This window comes from Oryx dammah, unplaced genomic scaffold (genome assembly GCF_014754425.2).
Source record: "Oryx dammah isolate SB20612 unplaced genomic scaffold, SCBI_Odam_1.1 HiC_scaffold_26, whole genome shotgun sequence".
NCBI classification, from domain to species: domain Eukaryota; kingdom Metazoa; phylum Chordata; class Mammalia; order Artiodactyla; family Bovidae; genus Oryx; species Oryx dammah.
The window spans coordinates 40,622,921-40,643,409 of NW_024070210.1; the positions used below are offsets into that span (position 1 = coordinate 40,622,921).

Below are 20,489 nucleotides of genomic sequence, written 5' to 3' on the forward strand. Positions count from 1 at the left end.
TAGTGACAGTTCTAGAAAATTGAGCCTCTCTTCCAGGCTTGAAAATACTTAACCAGTTTTGTCTCAAGGAGGGTGATATTAGCTAAGCCTAACAGCCATCTTTTGTGTCAATAGCTCAGAAAGTGGAATATTTCCTCTGTCTGATTTCATACCACAGGATAGAGAACATGCCAAGAGGTCTGACTGCTCTTAGGTTTCTGTAACACACAGGAAAAAATTCTTTCCCCTTCAAAGCAGGTATACACCCAGTGCTTCTTATACCAGGCTCTGTCTTCTGGCCTCTGCTAGAATGAGCATCACATTTACCATTATTTGGGGGAGATTTAGGGAACACAACAAAATATTCCCATTTTAGTTCTATTAAAAAGAAATACAAGAAAATAATTTTCATCTTCTGAAATTATATGCATTACTGACCAAACAATCGTTTAACAGTCCTCCTAACATAGGGAACCCACGTATTAAATGCATCCTCCTGAACTGTGTTCCCTAAACATATAACATCTGGATGCCATGTGCTGCTATCTGGCTCCGACTGGTACTCTAAGGTCAGTAGGTTAGGGCTAAACCAGGTGATCAGGGACAGAATTTTGCCAGGCTTAGCAAACAGCTTTTTGATACATTTAAAATCACAGTTAGTTGCTGATCAGACATTCTTAGAAATGGACTAGATCCACACTCTGTTATCCTGATTCTTCAGTAAAGTTTCATCCTCATCTTTAGGAACAAAGAGAGATGGAATAAAAAGGAAAAAATATGTGAATCTTCAGTCAAAGAGTCCATTAGTGATATAAAATTATCTGAGTTCATCTTCCAACCTCCCTACCATCTGAAATATTCTAAAATTTCAAAGAACCAAAATAATCAAACCTAGTAATATTAAGCTGGGGAGATGCTGGCTTTTATAGAAATTAATAATTGGTAATAAAAGTGTTAAGGTGGATCAAATTTGTACTAGGATAAAATGTAGCTGGCTTGATAAAGTTAAATGATTGTATTACCACAGCAAATGGGGTCAATACAGAAGGAAGACAGTCAGATATCCATTTTGTATTTCTCTAACTTTTTTATTTTGTTTTTTTAATGACAGTATTATTATTATCATAAAGGGGTATCTACAATAGTACAATATTTTATTGATACCATTTTCTTTGAGTAAAAGATTTTAAATTTCATAATATTCATAAGTATGATTTAATTCTAATTAGACTCTGTATTAGTTTTCATAGGGGTTCCCTGGTGGCTCAGAGGTTAAAGTGTCTGCCTCCAATGCGGGAGACCCAGGTTCAATCCCTGGGTCGGGAAGATCCCCTGGAGACGGAAATGTGGGCTGTCATAACAAATGACCTCAAAGTTAGTGGCTTAAAACAACACAAATGTGTTAGCTTATAAAAGTGTAGGTTAAAAGTCTGACTGTCCAAAAGAGAAAGAAAAATACCATATGATATCACTTATATGTGGAATCTAAAATGATACAAATGAACATATTTACAAAACAGACAGACTCACAGACTTAGAAAATAAACTTAAGGTTACCAAGAGAAAGGAGATAGGGGAGAGATGAGTTAGGGGTTTGGTATTAGTGGGTACAAACTACTATATATAAATAGACAGCACGGTCCCACTGTGTAGCACAGGAAACTACATTCCATATCCTGTAACACACTAACAGTCCAGTTTAGTCGTTCAGTCATGTCTGACCCTTTGCGACCCCATGAACCACAGCACACCAGGCCTCCCTGTCCATCACCAACTCCCGGAGTCCACCCAAACCCATGTCCATCGAGTCTGTGATGCCACCCAACCATCCCCTTCTCCTCCTGCCCTCAGCCTTTCCCAGCATCAGGGTCTTTTCAAATGAGTCAGCTCTCCGCATCAGGTGGCCAAAGTATTGGAGTGTCAGCTTCAACATCAGTCTCTCCAATGAACACCCAGGACTGATCTCCTTTAGGATAGACTGGTTGGATCTCTAATGGGAAAGAGTACGGAAAAGAATATCAATATATAACTGAATCACTTTGCTATACACTGAAAACTAACACAACACTGTAAATCAACTACAATTAAAACAAAAACAGTCTTACACCCACTCCCTGGGCTGTTTTCCCTTCTGGAGACTCTAGGAGAGAATTCCTAGCCTTGCCTTTTCTAGGTTCTAGAGGCTTCCCACTGCTCATGGCCTCTGTCTCCATCTTTACAGCTTTTGATGGGTCAAGTCCTTCTCCCACAACATTGCTCTGACCTCTTCCTCTGCTTCCAAATTTTACTTTTAAGGACCTTTGTCATTATATAGTATCCTGGTCCTGGGTAACTTTGCCTAACACAGAATTCAGATACCTTTTGTGGAACACACTGTCCACTTTTTCTAATCAAGGACACTTAGAAATAAGATTTATCAGGGTATTACTTTGTGGAACTTTTGCTAGAATGGATCTATTATTTTGAGTGAAGTTCACTTATGGTTCAAATTCTGAATGGATATTCTTATTATACTGAACTTATTTATATCACTATTTGAAAATTCAGGTTTACTTTGGCAAGAGACTTTTTTTTTTTTTTTTTTTTTGCATATCTCCATAGTTTCTGGGAAAGGGTGACCAAATGAAAAGTCTCTTTGGGATTCAGATCCATAAAAGATTGAACAAAGGAATTTCCAAGGAGAATATTTCAAATGAACTCAAAGTACCAATTGGTTTGCTTGATATTTAACGGCAGGGAAAAAGTATTTTTTAAGAACTGAGATAAAAGAGCTAGTGTTTCTTTCCCTTCCAGATAGTCTAATTCCATTGTGTTGGGTTTAGAGAAGATACGATAGCCAACTTCAACAGGATAGTTGCCTTGAAAAGGTGTTACTTCAAATGGTCTCTCTAAAGTCAACAATGAAAGTTTCTTAGAGGAACTGGAGACATTTTTAACTGGGAACTTGCTGTCAAAAATGTTGTAGGATTCCCCCTCAATGGGTAAGCAGTTTGGCAGATAAGTTCAAAGGGTCTTTGTGGCCTTGAAACTTCTGTTCAATGATTGTTTTGTTTACATTAGAAAAGAGTCAAATATTTTAAATAATCAAAATTCTCATCTTAAAATTCTAGTTGATAGTATTGTTTGAATAAGAGTTAGTTACCTTTCCTCAGAATACATTTTTAAAAGACATAAAGGGAAAACAAACGAACAGCAAATGCATCAACTCTTGGCTATGTTCAAAAGTAAATTTCTGTAGTTTAATTACATTAAAATCCATAGAAGTTTAGTGAGTCCAAATCTTGAGGATTAAGTGAGTCATTTAAATCACTAACTATTTTGTTTCCACTTTCAGTGATGCGTTTGATTTTGAGATGGGTGTTGTCATAGTCAGAATCAGCCAAGGGTTTGACATCTCCCAGGCTCTTCAGGTGCAAGGTATGTACTCTCTTTATTCAACAAGCAGATATTCACTGAGCACCCATTTCCTGCCTGGCGTTGCTCTAGGTGCGAGGGGATAGTGCAGAGCCCAGTACAGACAAAACCTGCTCACAGTAGAGCTCTCGTCAGGACAACGTTCTTGCCCTGACACAAGCTGTGTACCCTTCCCCTGTGCTTTTCTCATTGTTAACATAAGTGGTGTTTGTCTGGCTCATCAGAAATATAGAATAATTCAGGGCAGTTATCAGTCTTCTCATCACAAAACCACAAACCTAGCATCACTAAAAATAAACACTTTTGGTGAAGTAAACTGCCAAATTAATTTTTGCAAGATGTTTCAAAAAATGAAGACTGATTATTTCCTTGGAAAACCATGTATTTTGTTTAAGAGTCTATGATCTGGTTTGTAGCTAATATGGAAATGAGCCTGAATGTATCATGCTGTGAAGCACTAATCTAAGTCAGGGACAGAAACACTAATTCAGATTAGTGATTCTGCTTTTTCCCTGTAGAGGATTCCAGAAACTCCTTAGTAAGTCTTAGAGTATAAACATACCCTTTTGTGTATAAAGTGAAGGACACATCTAAAGAGTCAGTAAAACACTAGGATAGGCCCACTAATCCTTGACTCACTTCTTTAGCTGAACTTCACAATGGAGTCTGCTGACAAGATGAGACTACAACAGGAGGATATTGGGGGGTAACCTCTTGTGTGCCAGGTATGGGGTATATTGCAGCGCTGGGTAGACTAAGACTACTAAGAGTCTGTATTGTCAAGGATTCATGGCCTTGTAATGGAAATGGGTGCACTATTAGTGTGATAATACGTATATTAATAGGGTACTATGGAAAAGGGAAAAGGGGCGCTTAACTCCAGGAAGGCTTCCTCACCAAGTAGGAGCTAACTCGGCAATGGCTGGAGAGAGAACAACGAGAATTTGAACAACAGCATTCTTGGCAAAGAGGAGAGCATTAGCAAAGATATGGGACTGTGGAGGAATGAGGTGTATGGACAACTGAAAGCACATTCGTATTACTGAAGCAGATCATAGTGAAATATAAGGCTGGTGATAAGAGATCCTGATTTCAAAAGGCTCATTTGCCATATTAAAAAGCATGGACTTTATTCTATGGGCAATGAGGAACCGCTGAAGAGATTTGAAGGGAGGGAAAATATGGTGAAATTTGAGTCTTAGATCTCCTACTCTTTCAGTTACACAGAGGATGGACTTGAAGAGGACTAGACCAGAGACAGAAATATAAATCGAAAAGATTTCCATAATCAAAGTCAGAGCAGGTGACCGCCTGGACTAGAGCAGCCTCTCTCAGGGGATGGAGAGAAAAGGACAGTGTACTTTGGAGGTACGAAAAGCAGACTTTGGGGTTTGATAGGATGTGTGGGATGGGAGAGAGGGACAAGTGGAAAAAGATTCCTTGATTCCTTGGCTGACAGTGAACGGCGGTGCTTTTAGTGGAAATGGGAACCACAAGAGGAAGAGTGTAGGTGCAATGAAGAGATGTCTGGTTCAGTCGTAAACAGTGTTCTACGGGGAATCCTAATGGAAATGTCCAATAGGCGGTTAGATAGTCCTAGGCTTAAAGAACAAATCTGAACTGGAGATGTTGATTTAGATGTTTTGGGTCAAATTATATACCCCCAGAATTTGTATGGTATAAGTCCTAACCTCAGAATGTGGCTATATTTGGAGACAGCATCTTTAATCAAATAGGTAAGGTAAAATGAGATCCCTGGGTTGGGTCCTAATCCCGTATGAATGCAGTCCTCATGAAAAGAGATTAGGACACTGAGCACACAGCAAAGATCACATGAAGTCAAAAGGAAAAGATGGCCATCCGCGAACCAAAGAGAGAGGCCGCAGAACGAACCAGCCCTGCCAACACCTTGACCTTGGTGTTATTTTCTAGAACTGCAAGAAAATAAATTTCAGTTGTGATCTGCCCATTTATATGATATATATCATGGCAGCTCTACCAAACGAATACCAGGAACATCATAATTAAGATGAAAATTGAAACGGTGACACTGGAAAATACAACCCAAAAAGTTTGTAAGAGTTGAGAGCCCCAAGACACAGACAAAGACCCCAAAGGAAGACCGAGGAAGGAGTGGTCAGAGGCAAAAAGGCACCAGGAGTCTGTGTTGTCATGGAAGTCATGGAGCAGAGTGCTCAGAATGTGAACTGTCATCATAAATACCAGCAAACTGCAAAGGAAATATAATTGACATGGCACAGATAATCTTAGAACAATGTCTGTAGAGCAGTGTTGACAGAATCCAGAGTGCAGGGGGTTAGGGAGAGAATGTGAGATGATGAAGCAGAGAATGTGGATATGGCCCACCATTAGGAGCTAAGGAGAAGAATAAGGTGAGGAGGTCTACTATAGACCTTAGAACAGGGGAAGTGTTTGTTTCTAGGTGAAAAAAGAAATGGGTTCTAGAGAGTAAGAGAGAGTGAAGATGAGGGTAAAGAAAGAGAAGGCCATGGAATAAGATCCTGGAGGAGCAGGAAGGATCAAAGGAAAGGCATGGATGGAAGAGTTTGTGTGACACAGAAGAAAACTGCTTCATCTTCTAGAACTGGAGTAAAAGAAGTGAGGATTGATGAAGAGTTATGTGGATTTGCAGGAGTGGTAAACTGAGGAAGATCATTCACAATAATCTCAATTCTCTCTGTAAAGCTGGAGTGATTTTGCTAGTTGTCTGTTTTTTCTCTAGTGACATTTGATCTCTGGGATTGAGAGGATCAGGGTTTTGCTCAGTAGGGTCACAGAAAGGAAAAGCTTGCAAGATTTGAGAGTGTAAATGGCTGATGGGTTCAGAGTCTTTTTTTTTTTTTTGGCCGTTTCACCTCTGTCTCATCCTAATAGAAGGGACCATGAGTGAATTAGGTGAATTTTATGATGTAACAATTCTTCTGTTGCAAGGGAGCAAGAAAAAGAAGAAGAAATTAGAAATCAAGCATTTGTATAAGATGGAGAATCACTATCTGATATGTATACTCTATAATTCTGCATGAAGAACTTTAAAAAATAAAACTCAGAGTAGAATCCATTCTATGTAATATTGCTGTGTTAAGGTTATCTTTCATGCCTTCAGCCTTCCTTTTTATGTCCCTTTTCTTTTTCATGGACCTTTTACATCTTCAGGTCAGATATACTAATTCTATGTGGTAGTCATGATTAATTCATATTCCTTCCTAATAGAATGTAATGCATTAATAGCAATAATAGCTAACACTTTCGAGCACTTACCATGTGCCATGTGTTATGCTTCATGTTCACATGTATTATAACAGTTATCACCCCAACTCCCCTATCAGGCAAATACGATCATCGTCCCCATTTTACAGCTAATAAAATTGAGGCTTAACTAAGATTCACAGCACCAGTAGTTGGCAGAGCTAAGATTCAAACCTGTGTCTATTTGAAGCCTCTATTCTACCTTTTAAAAGAGGATAACTAGAGGACAATGACTTACATAATGAGAAGCAGTGGTGAAATCTGAGAGATAGGAATGGAACAAAACCATTTCTATCTATTCCTTTAAAAACCCAGCATAGGGGCTGTTTGACTGTGGTAAGATAAACGTGACGCTAAGGACAATCACAAGAACCGAATATCAAGAGACCTGGTTTATTAACTTCTACATTTTCATTTAATTTTTCTGCCTTTTGAGTTGTCCTGTTTTTCCATCTAAAAAATAAGAATGCAAACTATAATTTGTATTAAATTACACATTTGCTTTGTATGTTCATCTCTTCAGGCTGAAAGATGTGATGCGGCTCCCACCACTCACAGCCCCATCTGCCCAAACGCCCTGTCAATTTAGTTCTATAAAGCAATACAGCCAGCAAATTCTGTAAATTTCTGAAAGAATCCTGGCAGTGAACTGCATCCCCTTTTAATTTCCCAAGGGAATTATCTGATTTATATCAACTTTGATGTTTGAAATATTTTTGCTTCTTAGTCAAGGAAGGAAAAATGCAGTGGGATGCTAATAAAATAATTATAAGTACCAATTATCTAGAGTAAACCAAAACAACATTACACAAATACATGAACCTGCAGAAAAACAGCAGCATAATGATAGAAATTAACTTCACCCCACATTTCTATGCATTGTTTTGAAGTTTATGTAATTTATGCCATAACCCTCATATTAGATTTTGAATTGGAAGAAATAAGCTTGCATTTCATTGTATTATACTGTAATACAGGGCTTAATAAGAGCCTGATAAATCTTAAGTATTGCATTACAATATGTTAATGATTATCATCATGGCTTTTCCAACACCGACACCACGGTGTCATCACAGATTATAATTTAAAGGAAATATTAGCAATTCAGAGTGCTCATATAGTGTAGTTAATAAAGCAGTGAATAGAAATCAACTTTATAGGTAATTTACCAGCTAATGACAATTATTTCTATACTGTGTCACAGGCTTATGTGAGGAGAATAATTTTTTATGTAAATAAGATTGATGCTCATAGCATTATAACTTGTATACTGCAGCAACTCATCCAATACTGATGGCTGATAGTTTCTCTTAAGAAGTTAATTTATTGCCTGACAACACACAAAAAAATGCAGTATTTCATATTGCTCACTTCCCAGGGGTATTTAGCAAGTTGCCAACTACAACATACAGTCCAAATTGTACTGGTAGGAAATAAGGTGATGAGACGTGATTCGCAATATATTGCGGTCAAGTGTTCCGTGGAAGTACTGCACGATTTATGACCATCTCAGAGCGCAAGGATTCTGCTGTGTCTGATGGAGTGGCTTAGCAAAATAAAGACAGATGGTAGTGTAGTAAATAATCACTTGATTGGAAGGCGACCACTGCAGGATTGCTTCCTGCCTTCAATTCAACTAAACTTCACCTGGGGTACGGCACATTGATTCATGTGAGCATTTACAGCTTTGAGTTGATTGACCAAGAAAAAATCATAATTTAATAATTAATAAAGAAAAAGGATGCTGTAAAGTCAGAGGGTACGCAATTCCTCAGTGGGTTTCCCTGCTCTCTCTTTTGTTGTCAGGTAATTGACTATTCTCTATCCTGAAGATTCAGACTGAATTTCAATTGTAGAATCCTGCCTATTTCTAAAAGACATGTTAAAAGAGGAAAAAAAAAAAAAAAGACTGGAAATAGACCATTCGAGGCAATCTTGACAACTAAATTGGATTTCAAAATAGTCGCTGCAGTTGGTTACCATACAATCAATTTATAAAGCACTTGAAAATGAACCAACTACTGTTCAAGTGGTTTTGGCATTTGCATGAGGTTACAGCTCAGGCTTCACCCTTTGTTTTTCCTATGAGAACTGTTTGGGGGTATGTAGGAAGCCTTGGTTAGAAATTCACGCTCAACTGATAGATCCTGAAAGTCTATGCTTTTCTCCCCTATCATTAGGACCTCAGGGATTCTCTTAATCTTGGCATGAGAGAAAGGCAGGCTCTTACTCTCTCTCCTGAGCAGTATAGCTTTGTAAATATGATATAATATGAAACTATCTAGTATGCAAGATTCGGAGTTGTACCAGTGCCCAGATGGTGGCCAATTCCAGGGTAAGGAGCCCTTTCCTTGTCTCTCATTCTTAGGGTTAATCCCACATGTCCTACCTCTGTCCTGTGCCAGCCTGATCTATACTGTTAGCTGCTCTCAGCCCCTCTTCTTGTAACTCTGTACAAGGCATGAACTCTCCTTTCAAACGTTGTCTTTTATACCAACAGCCCTCCATGCATACACACTATACACACCCCCACCCCTGGCGGCTCTTCACTTGTTTTTCTTCCTTTATAGAGATAACTGTGTCAAATGTATTCTACCACATGAAACAGAATTGACCTGTTCTTTTATTTCAGCAAAATATTCTTGAGTGATTGCAGTGATGGGCACTAGTGAGGCATGAATGCATCTAAGAATGTTTGAGAGGGAGTCTGGGAAGCCTAAGCATAGGCTTTGGAATCAGATAGGTCTGGATTCAAATTCAATTACTCTAATGGGAATAACCTACCTCACAGGTTTGTTGTTTTGGATTAAAGGATATGATGGCTGCACAGTGTTTGGCATTGTACTTCACACAAAGTAAACTCTCAATAAGTGGTGGTAATGAAATATGACATAAGCTACCCTCCAGGAGTTTACAGATTAGTGGGGTTACAATAGACATGTATCTTAAAACTCTATTCCATGCCACATAGTTTAGTTAGTGGAATAAAGTTTGAAGAAGAATATTATAAAATATGAAATGTTATAGAAATTTCTCGACTGAGAAATTTGGGGATGGTTTTTTTTTCAAAACATGCAGACTGGGTATTGCTTCATCAGGGAGATATTGGAAGTCAGAGCACATCACTGATGAAGGACAGTAGAGGGATGAACACTAGAATTGGAAACAGAAGACTGGGGTCACCAGCTGTGCAACCTCAGACAAATCACTTGAACTCTCTAAACCCAAGTTTCCGTCAGAGTAAAATGGAGGAGGGAGGAATGTTACGAGCTCTGCTTTCATCCTAGTACTCATGCTGGGATGAAATAAGACACTATTGGAAAGAGCATTGTGAATCCTGGATATCATGATGTAATGGTTGTGGTGGTCGTGGTAGCGGTGATGAAATGAGTAGTTTTCAGGCAGCTTTATGGCAATCACCACATCTATCCACTCCTATTCCCTTGCCTTATCTCTCCTGTGATTAAAGGCACACTTTCACAAGTCAGCTAGCCAGTGCTCCACTTGAAAGAAATGTTTTGACAAAGTCTACTCGTGATTTCTCATGCAAACAGAGGCAAGCAGTAGGCCACATAGATAATGCAGGAGAATAGATCATCAAAACGTCACTTCTACTTAGCACTGAAAAGAGAAAAGGAGGGAGTGCACAGAAGGAGGCCTCAGATCACCTACAAAGTACATAATTAAGAATTAACTTTTAAGAGTTTGCAAAATCACTTTGACCATAACACTGTGTGCATCTGAAAGTCCAAGATGTCCAAGCAGGCAGACTTTAGCCTTTAGAATGGACTCTGTCAACCTCTGGCTCTGTCGTCTTTGAGGAAACTGCTGAATCTGACTCACTCATACAAAGTCTGGTTTTGTCTCGCAGGCCTGGGATTTTGCAGTTTGCTCTGTCCAGGATGGGCTTTGCACATACTTTCCGAGCACATTATTGGAGTAGCTCCCGGTTCACTTAGCCAGCCGAATCCTTTACAAAGGAGAATTTATTTTTCCCCTCCTTTGTCCAAATTAGAGGACAAAAAAACATGGCAACTAGTGGCTAATCACAGGGTATGCTGGAGCCTGCCAAGAAAAGAAAAGGAAAAGAATCCTCTCTCCAGTGCAAACTTTGCAGTTGCCCCTAGAGGAGCTCAGCAAATACTTGCCTTCCAGATGACTGCAAAGAATAGGTTACCCCACAGCCGACCCCTTGCAACACCCCACAGAGTGGGCAACAATTGGGGGGCCATCACCCAGGACAGTGAAGCTGCTGCTCTGGGGCAGCCTGCCATATATACCTGTATCCTTAGGGTCTTCTATTTAAAATGACAATTTTTAAGAGACCAAAGTTTGGGGAATTAGCTTGGCATTACACCATGTACCTGAGTGTTTAGGTTCATCTAAGGATAAAGAGTTGGAGGTTAATAAAACAACTCTGAAATAATAGCAAGAAGCCAACAGCAGAAGGTCTTCACATTGATAGCATGCAGAATTTGGAGTCAAGCAGACTCCTTTGCAGAGAAGACAATGGCACCCCACTCCAGTACTCTTGCCTGGAAAATCCCAGGGATGGAGGAGCCTGCTAAGCTACAGCCCATGGGGTCGTGAAGAGTCGGACATGACTGAGTGACTTCACTTTCACTTTTCACTTTCATGCATTGGAGAAGGAAATGGCAACCCACTCCAGTGTTCTTGCCTGGAGAATCCCAGGGATTGGGGAGCCTGGTGGACTGCCATCTATGGGGTTGCACAGAGTCAGACATGACTGAAGCGACTTAGCAGCAGCAGCAGCAGACTCCTTTGCACTGGAACCCTGTGATTTGCTGGGTAACATCAGACAAATTACCTAAACTTTCTGAGACTCAGTTTCTGCACCTACAAAATGAGGATAATAATAGTAGCTTTCTCAGAGTTGTTTGGGAATGAATAATGTGCAGCATAGACCCTGGCACCCAAAGAAAGTACACTAATAATTAACTTCTAAAATAACTCCCAGGCTTCTCAAAGTCCTTGATTTACTTTGCATGACTAAGCCCACTTCCAGAAGTTGCATAATTACACTGCCTATAGAAATGCACTCATTGCTTTGTTCTCTAAGGAGCAACAAAGCACCATGCAGGACCTGTTGCTTATTCTTTTTGCAAAGCTAGGGAACGGGAAAGGCGAGGGGTTATGATTTTCCATTTCACAGATAGAAAATCAGAGGCATAGGAAGAGTAAGTGACTTGCCCAATGTCACATGAAGCCAGCAGCAGAGCTGTAATTGGTTATGACCCCAGTGCAACACAGCGTGTGTTCACCTCTTGAAAGTCAGGTGTAAGCCGCTCTTGTCTAAGCTTTAATGCCATTCATCTAATTGCTTAGATTTTCTATAGCTGCTGATCTTGAGAACCTTTGAAGCTTCGGGGAAATCACATGGATGATTTGACCTTAAATCTCATGCCACTGGCAAAAGATTAATCACTGGGACTTGGAAAGGGGCCAGACAATTCTGTGTAGCTGAATAACAACACCGTCTAGGGATGTGACTGTCCTGACAGATTTAGTTAGTACATAATTGATAAATCTAGAGTTTGTATAGCTTCACTTCCCAGAAAGAAAAGGCAACGGGCTCCTAGGGTTAACATTTACAGAAGCCCTTCCAGTGTTTTGTAACACTGAATCTAGGTTTTCTACTCTTCCTCCAAACCTAGCTCATTTTCTAAGGTTCTGTTCTCAGCAGGCAAGAAAATGAAGGGATCTGACAAGATTCTCACCTTACCACGTAAGCAAGAATGTCCATCAGTCTTTAACACAGTCATATGACTGCCCTGATCCATGCAGATTAAGGCCAGCAAGGTATGCAATGCATTCCCTAGCAGCTAGGAACTTTCTGTCACCATCAGAATCCAGGAAAGATAAAAGGCATCCAGACCCAGCATCAAAGCTTAGAGAGTGGGTCTAAATCCTGGACAGGACATTTTATACAGCTTGACTCTTATTGCAGACTCAAGTGTCATGAGGCCCTTTTTAGTAATGTGGACTCTGACAGGCACACAGAAATGTCAGCTTTTATTTCTTTTGCTTTGGTCACTCACTCCAGAAAGTATTTTACTTATTGGAAAGACTTGGTGGTGGTAAATATTTTTCACTGTAAGTTTATTATCAGATCTGGTTCTCTTTCTTTAGTTCTTATTCTCTAGTTTTATGTTTCAATTCAGGAGGCACCGCTGTGTGTCTGATATACACCCAGCATACGTCTGTAATTTTGTTACTCCCAGTTGTAAAATATCTTGGCCCAGTAGCTTAGATCAGTAAATCAGTAGCTTTCAGTGTACAAGATCTTACATACAGTGGATCTGGTATCTTGTTTTGCCAGTAGTAAATAAAGATGGCATTAAATAATCCTCCTCCTTTGCCCTCACAAATAAAAAACTCAGTGTCCTCATGTATTATAACTTAACAAAGCCAGTTTTCTGAGCTAGTTGTTACTTTCTGAATACAGTTTATTGATACATGTTACTTCTATAAAACCATTCAGAAAAATCATATTATGCATAAACAATCATTTAATTGCATAGTCACACCATTTTCAATATTGAAATCATTAGTAAGACCGTTCCTAGAAACTTTGTTGTCCCGAGTTAAGTAAATGATTTTTTTCTTCTTTCATTAGAGGAATTAGAGAAATTAGAACAGGAGCGGCTGGCTTTGGAAGCTGCCATCAAAGACAATGAAAGTGAAGAAGGAAATGGAGGCATCCGAGGCTTGTTTAAAAAAGCTGGCAAGCTGAACATTACTAAGCCAACTCCTAAGAAAGGTAAGTGCTTTTAAGATTTACAAGAAAAGTTACAAAATGAGCCAAAATGAATTTTCAAGGGTCAGTAGTCAATACCTAAGATACTGGGGGCATTGTGTGTAGGTAAGGACTGACATTTCCTTAGAAAAGATAGTATGGCTAAAAGTTAGAAGTTATTGTCACTTATTAACAACATTCACCCCTTTGTAACATCTTACTGTAAAAACTCTGTTTTAAAATAATATTTAGTTTCAAAGATATATAGTGGTTAAGCAGATTGAACACCAAAGAAGCAAAAAAAAAAAAAAAAGTTCTAAGTTAAGATGTAAAGGGAATAGAAGTTCATAACCTAATACCGAAACTGGTTTATCTATACACACACACCCCTTGCAGACATATCAGGAGACTGAAAGCCGACTGGTACAGGCAAGTAAGGGATCCAGGTAGAATTCTAATTTCAAAACTACATTTTTATCACAAGCCAGAATTCTGGACTTCATTGACACTAATTACCGGCAGATTTTGGCTAAATGGTACACTTATCTCTGAATGTTCAGTGTACATCCCAGGAATGGAGGACCACAGAATGAGAGCTTATTATAAGTTTTATAAATAGGTGATTCAAATGACTGATTTTTTTTTTTTTTTTGAAAATTGCTCTCTTTACAGAATCAGTTTTTTCATGAGGTCCATAGCGACCTCTGCTGGTAGAAAATTAGAACGTTAAGGTTCATTTCTTTCACGCACAAATAGTCCTGTAGTTCATGAAGTCCTTCACTGGTGTGAAGCCCAGGAAAGATCATTTCTTTGGCAAGGTCTCCAAGTCAAGTAGCAAGATCCAAATTGAGACTTAGCAGGCTGCTGGTCTAGGTTGCTAGGACCCAATCTTTCAAAGAGGCCATCTCTTTACTCTGGAAGAGGTTTGGTTCAGTTTTCTTATTTCCCTACTATGACCCAAGGACCAAATTTAACCTGTAATACAACATTTTTGTATATCTACATAGCATTATGAGAAACCCAAACATTTCTCCCCTTCAGATACTTAGAGTACCCTTGGGTGCCAGAAATATTTGATTGCCTAGGGGAGAACCTACTAGGTATTACCTTCCTTAAGATGACATTTTCTAGAAAAATGATGTGTTTGAATCTTAAGTTGGAGGTACATCAAGTCTTTCCAGGTATAAATATTAGAATAAGACCCTCTGGGTGCTAACTACTATCATCTTTCCTTTTCAATTGTTTGATGTAGTCACGAGAAGAATTAACTACCCACTGAATCTGCTCTGTGCAACAGTACAACCTGAGAAGCAATGGAAAATTTAGAAGTCATAGCTCATACTCTTCTCTAGCTGTTGGGCAGGAGATAAGTAATAAGGTCCTTATTAGTGAAAGTGGAACTTATTTATTCTGGAACCCCATTTCTGTATGACAATATTTTTGGCAAAAACATACATCTCTGAAAGTCAACATGTCTCATTGTTCAGAAAAGCAAAATTATGGTATGTTTTGTTTCAATGCCTAAATTTTCAAGCACAGCTCTGATAGTGGGCCCCTTTACTGCTCTGGGCTTTTGTCAGTTGAGGACTCTTTGGAATTCTAGATCAGGACCAGCTCGGCCTCCAGGCACTCATACAGGAATCCTCTGGATGCTCTGATCTGCTTGTAAGTGGGGGCAGAGTTTGGTCCACTTGGTAAAGATATTTACTTTCTCCTTTAGTGGTCCTGAGATAGAAACAATACAAGATAATTGTTTCAGAACTGACCAGCCCAACCTTGGAAACAGCAAAAGACAGAACAAAGCATCCTGAGACCTTCTTAGATCAGAGAGGAAGCTCTAACAAGGCTGTCACTCTGCTCTAAGCACGATGCTGACACTACCGCTTTGAAATAGACCAATGAAGTCACAACTTTCAAAGATGTGGAAATGAGAAATAACACATAGGGTGTAGCAAAGAAACCCCTACTGGCGAATAGGAATGAGGGTTCTGCTCAAGCACTGCCCTACTTCCCTGGTACACTTTCACTGTGTCCATGTTAGGGTGGAAATAGCATTAAAATATTTTTAAGTACTTTATGTACACCCTTAACTGTAACTCAAGAAGAGGTAATTTTAATCCATATTTCCTGGCTTTTTCATCTCATTCACAGATATTCAAATAGCTCAAGTGGCTTTACCTTAGACTCACAAGATGCCAGGAAAAGAAAGCAGAAGAGTAAGCCAGGCCCATGTTAGGACCAAAGGGTCATGGAGAGTTGAGAAGCTCAAGGTCCCTGGCAACCTTTATAATCCAGACATTTCTGGAATTCATACCAAAATTGTGCTCAAATGAACATATTGTCTAGTGAAGGAATACCTCTGATTCTTTTGGTTATCTCTAGAAAACCAATAACTACATGTTCTATTGATACTTTTAAGTACATCTGATATTATAACCTGCGTTATATATGAAATTTAGGAAAATGAGGATATTTTGCGTTTTGTATCAGATAATTTAGCATTGCTACATGTCTGAATAATAATTCTGCACTGAGACAGATTACTAAGGATCTGAAAAAATTCACTACTCTATAATAAAAACTGTAATCATAAGATCAATATCAAATTTTTCTGAACTATGGAAGGTGATCTAAATTATTGTGGGATTTGACCTTTATCTTTTCTTTTGTGGAGAATAGGACTCACTATTTTCCCATAAGTATAAAAAATACAAAGTCGTGACCCTTCTTCTGTTTTCCTGAATAGATTTATTGGCACGTTATTTTGTTTCTTTCCTCAAAAGACAAACGGATGTACTACTTTCTCTTGTGTTACAGATAGCAGCATTAACACAATCCAGTCAATGCACATTGGGGAGTTCAACCAGAAACTGGTGGAAGCCAGCACCCAATTTAAAAAGAAGCAGGGAAAAGGCACAATTGATGTTTGGTGGTTGTTTGATGACGGAGGTAAAAAATTCCAGAGTATACACTAGAGAGCAGAATTTCTTGTTGATAAATTTAACAAACTGCATGGGAAGGTATATGAAAATGGTATCAGTTAAAGAATAACATTTCCGTGTTCTCTAAAGATTTAAATTATTTAGGAGCTATGAGTGTGGGAATGAATACAGATATAAAGCTGTTCATTTCCTTTCAATTGGATATGCTCATCCTTTCCGTCATAATTTAATCTTTTTTTCAGGGTTAACACTCCTTATCCCCTATATCTTGACTCTCAGAAAAAAATGGAAAGACTGTAAATTAAGAATCTATGTTGGAGGGAAGATCAATCGCATTGAAGAAGAAAAAATTACGTAAGTAATTTATCACTTGTGTTGAAGCATTTTTGATGTTTGTTGCTTGAATGCTTTAATTTTAAAAAAACTTTAAGTGTCTTTGAGGCACAATAAATTTAAAGACAAAAAGTCACTACGCTAGGCCTTAGGCTTGCTTGGTTTCTGTCAATAAATTATCTGCGTAATTTTTCTAATGATTGTCTTCAAGTCCTTTTATCCCCTTCCACAAATGCTTTCAACAAGCATTTGGCATGGAAGCCCATCTCAAGTCTTCAGTGAGAGCATCGTCATCTTGTATAATGTTTATTTTGTTCTGACTAGTAAATGCATCCAAGAAAGGAAGAGCCTGAAGGCAACTGTGTCCAAATTCTGTCCAGTTTCTTCTGGGAGATTCAAACCTGTTAATTCGAGGCAGTCCCTCTAGCCTAGCACACTTAGAAGAGAACAGAGAGATGGCACCCTGTCCAAGCCCCAGCTCTGCCACTGACAAGATGCAGGACTTTGCAACAGTTACTGTACCTATCTGGGTCCTCCCCCCAGTTTCTCACTTGTAGTTTGAAAGTGTTAAAATGGGTGACTGTTGGTAACTCTTCTGATTAAAATAAATAAATAAGCCAAGTCCCATGGTGCTAAGTCTGTTCCTTTCTTATTTATTTAGTCATGGAGAGTTGATCTCTAGTTGTGAGAGCAACAAGCATGCCAAGAGTGTGGTGCATCTGAAGATCTCTGGAGGAAATCTGGAGAATGACTTTTGGCAGCCTGTAGTCCCTCGTGGCATGCCTAAGTCCTAGCCCTTCCTAGAATGGCTACTTCCAGAAATCACAAAACAATGACTGGCTCTTCAGTTCAGTTCAGTCGCTCAGTCGTGTCCAACTCTGTGACCCCATGGACTACAGTGTGCCAGGCTTCCCTGTCCATCACCAACTCCCAAAGCTTGCTCAAACTCATGTCCATCAAGTCAGTGATGCCATCCAGCCATCTCATCCTCTGTCGTCCCCTTCTCCTCCTGCCTTTAATCTGTCCCGGTATCAGGGTCTTTTCCAATGAGTCAGCTCTTCACATCAGTATGGCCAAAGTATTGGAGTTTCAGCTTTAGCAACAGCCCTTCCAAAGAACACCCAGGGCTGATCTCCTTTAGGAGAGACTGAGTGGATCTCCTTGCAGTCCAAGGGACTCTCAAGAGTCTTCTCCAACACCACAGTTCAAAAGCATCAATTCTTCAGCTCTTAGTCATTTTTTCACATTGTCTCCCCCTTCTTAGAAAGTTATTATATATATCTAATTCCTCTTAAAGAAAATTATAGTAAAATGGAAACTAACATGAGGGCTACAATAATTTATATTTTCTTAAAGCCTCCAGTATCTTATGGAGACAAGTGATGAAATTTGAAAATGGTTGGTGGATAAGATAGTAGCAGGGCATCCATGTTAAATTTCTTGATTTCAGATACTGTACTCTGTTTATAAAAGAGAATGTCCTTGCTCTTAGGAAATATTCACTGAAGTACTTAGAGGTTAAAGGGGCCTGATATGTGCAACTTACTTTAAAATGGCAAATAGGTAGGACGTAGAAAGCCAGTGAGCAAAAACGATACAGAGAGATGTAGACAGAGAAAAAGAGAATGACAAATCAAATGGGGCAAAACATAAACAACTGGTGAATCTGAGCTTTCTTTGCACTATCCTTATAATGTTTTGTAACTTTGAAATTATATCAAAATGTTCAGTTGCTAGGGGGAAAGACTTTTAATCCACAATGATATAATAAATAATAATTATTGGTTTGTCAGTAGATTGTCAGTAACTCTATAAACATTATCAGCAATCATCAATAAGTATTGAGACTTGTTCTCTTTTTCCCAAATGGTAAGGAAGAGTGGACAGTGCCACAACCTTTTCCCTGAAACATGAATGCAGAGCTGGGTTTGCTGTTTCCAGCGACTGCACCTACAGAAATTTCTCTTTGCCTTTGGTGGAATAATTTGGTCCACATTTATCCATATTCATCAAGTGCTACAATGGAAATCAAATACTAACCAAAGCCTTTGTCCAAAAGCTAAGCTGAAATAAGACATGATTGCTTTTGATGTCTTCAACACAAAACTCTTTGATTGAAAATAGTTATATATTCAGTGATGAAGCATTTCTGTCTTGTATTTTCAGAATGGCTTCCCTTCTGAGCAAATTTAGGATAAAATTTGCAGACATCCATGTCATTGGTGACATCAACGTTAAGCCAAACAAAGAAAGGTATGATATATTTAACAAGATCCGCTGTTTATCCATGGTAAACTCTCTCCTCTTTTGTGTTGATTATTAGAAGGTTAAAATGTTACGGGTTTACTGCTGTGACTTCCTGATAGGATGTCATAAAAGGGGATTTTAAATAATCATGACACAGAGCTATCAGGTTCTAACGGAAGGAAAAGTTTTTAAGGTGAAGATGAGCTTGAGAAGAAGAACTGCGGAAACATCATTTAGTTAGCATTTTAGAATTGCCTTTCACATTATGCTTTCTATGGTGGCAACAGTAGCAGGAAACATAAGCTCAGAAAATTCTAACCTGAGCAGTCAGGGTAAGTTTACATTATTTAAAGTTACTGGTGGGGCATCCTGAATGGGAAGCCTATGAGAGCCCCCAAAGGGGATTTCTAAAACTATCTGAAGCCTGGCAAGGAAAGGTATTACTTCCAAAATTTTAAAATGGAAAAAAAATTGAAATAATTGTTTAAATGCCTTCAAAACAGCATCATTTTAACCTCATTAATTTTTAAATTTGTGAAGTCCATGATTTTTGAAAACAATTTGTAGGTTAGATCTTCACAGGAGTTCCCAGAGGTATAAGAAGATTGTCTGGAAATTACAACAGATCATAAATTAAAATATTTAGAGCAATGACTTCACAATTATAAAATATTTTCAATTGTTTACAGTTCAAAATCATGTTTAGCATTGCATCTGTATGCAGTTTAGTACATTTGATTTGGTGTGGCATGGGTTCTCCAAGGGTGGAAACAGGAGACACAAAGGTCTCCGTATGGCATAGGTCCTTGCTAGACTCTTAGACCTCTTCTCATTTCTGTTGACCACCATTTCTCCTTCCTCCTGTGGTTCTTGATGAGTTGCAACTCCACATTCCTCAAACCTTCTTGCTCTGTCTTTCTTCTGATTCATTGTTATCCCAGATGAACTTAGTAACTAACTGAAAATTATCCAGATTTAAGATGTATTCTTATTGACCAAATGGCAACCTTGAACCTCATGTCATTTGAGGGTATTCATGATTCCTCTAAGGCTATGCATCAGTTAAAACAGCTTTACAAAATGTCTCAACTGCAATAAGAAAGCTAGAATTGACAGGGTTGACCTGGATTATTATGATGTAATATTTCCTTATATCATAAATACCACTAATGCCTTTCATTCCTTTATTTCTACAGTTATAAAGTTAAGAAAAATTAAGAACAGATTTATCATTCTTCTTGGTAAATGGAATTAAGATTTTTATATGAATTAAGTTGTCATGCAGTAACCTCTGGTAGCCTTGCACATTTCATTTGAGGAATTTTAATTCCTAAGTCATTGTCCCTTGGCACTTGCAGTGATGTGATCAAACGAGCTCATCTTATAGCTCTAATTGGAGGAAACACATTCTCTTCCATAACACAGCAGGTACAATGATTCCCCAGTATGTGCCACTTAGCATCAGACCACAGCCTGCCAGCTCTCTGCCAATACGGGACCGTTTACTGTTGTCTAGGGCATAGTTGAGGAGGAGAAGGGGGCAACAGAGG

The 20,489-nt window shown here is 38.8% G+C and overlaps 1 protein-coding gene across 2 annotated transcripts in view; it reads left to right on the top strand.

Annotated features, from left to right (window-relative positions):
- SLC12A1 (solute carrier family 12 member 1) overlaps positions 1-20,489 on the top strand; it is a 90,070-nt gene that overhangs the window by 60,632 nt on the left and 8,949 nt on the right. For both annotated transcript variants that reach the window (XM_040226463.1, XM_040226462.1), the window contains exons 19-23: positions 3,314-3,396; positions 13,298-13,441; positions 16,235-16,366; positions 16,602-16,713; positions 18,859-18,945. In XM_040226463.1, coding sequence (XP_040082397.1) covers positions 3,314-3,396; positions 13,298-13,441; positions 16,235-16,366; positions 16,602-16,713; positions 18,859-18,945 — 558 coding nt within the window. The remainder of the gene's footprint in view (positions 1-3,313; positions 3,397-13,297; positions 13,442-16,234; positions 16,367-16,601; positions 16,714-18,858; positions 18,946-20,489) is intronic.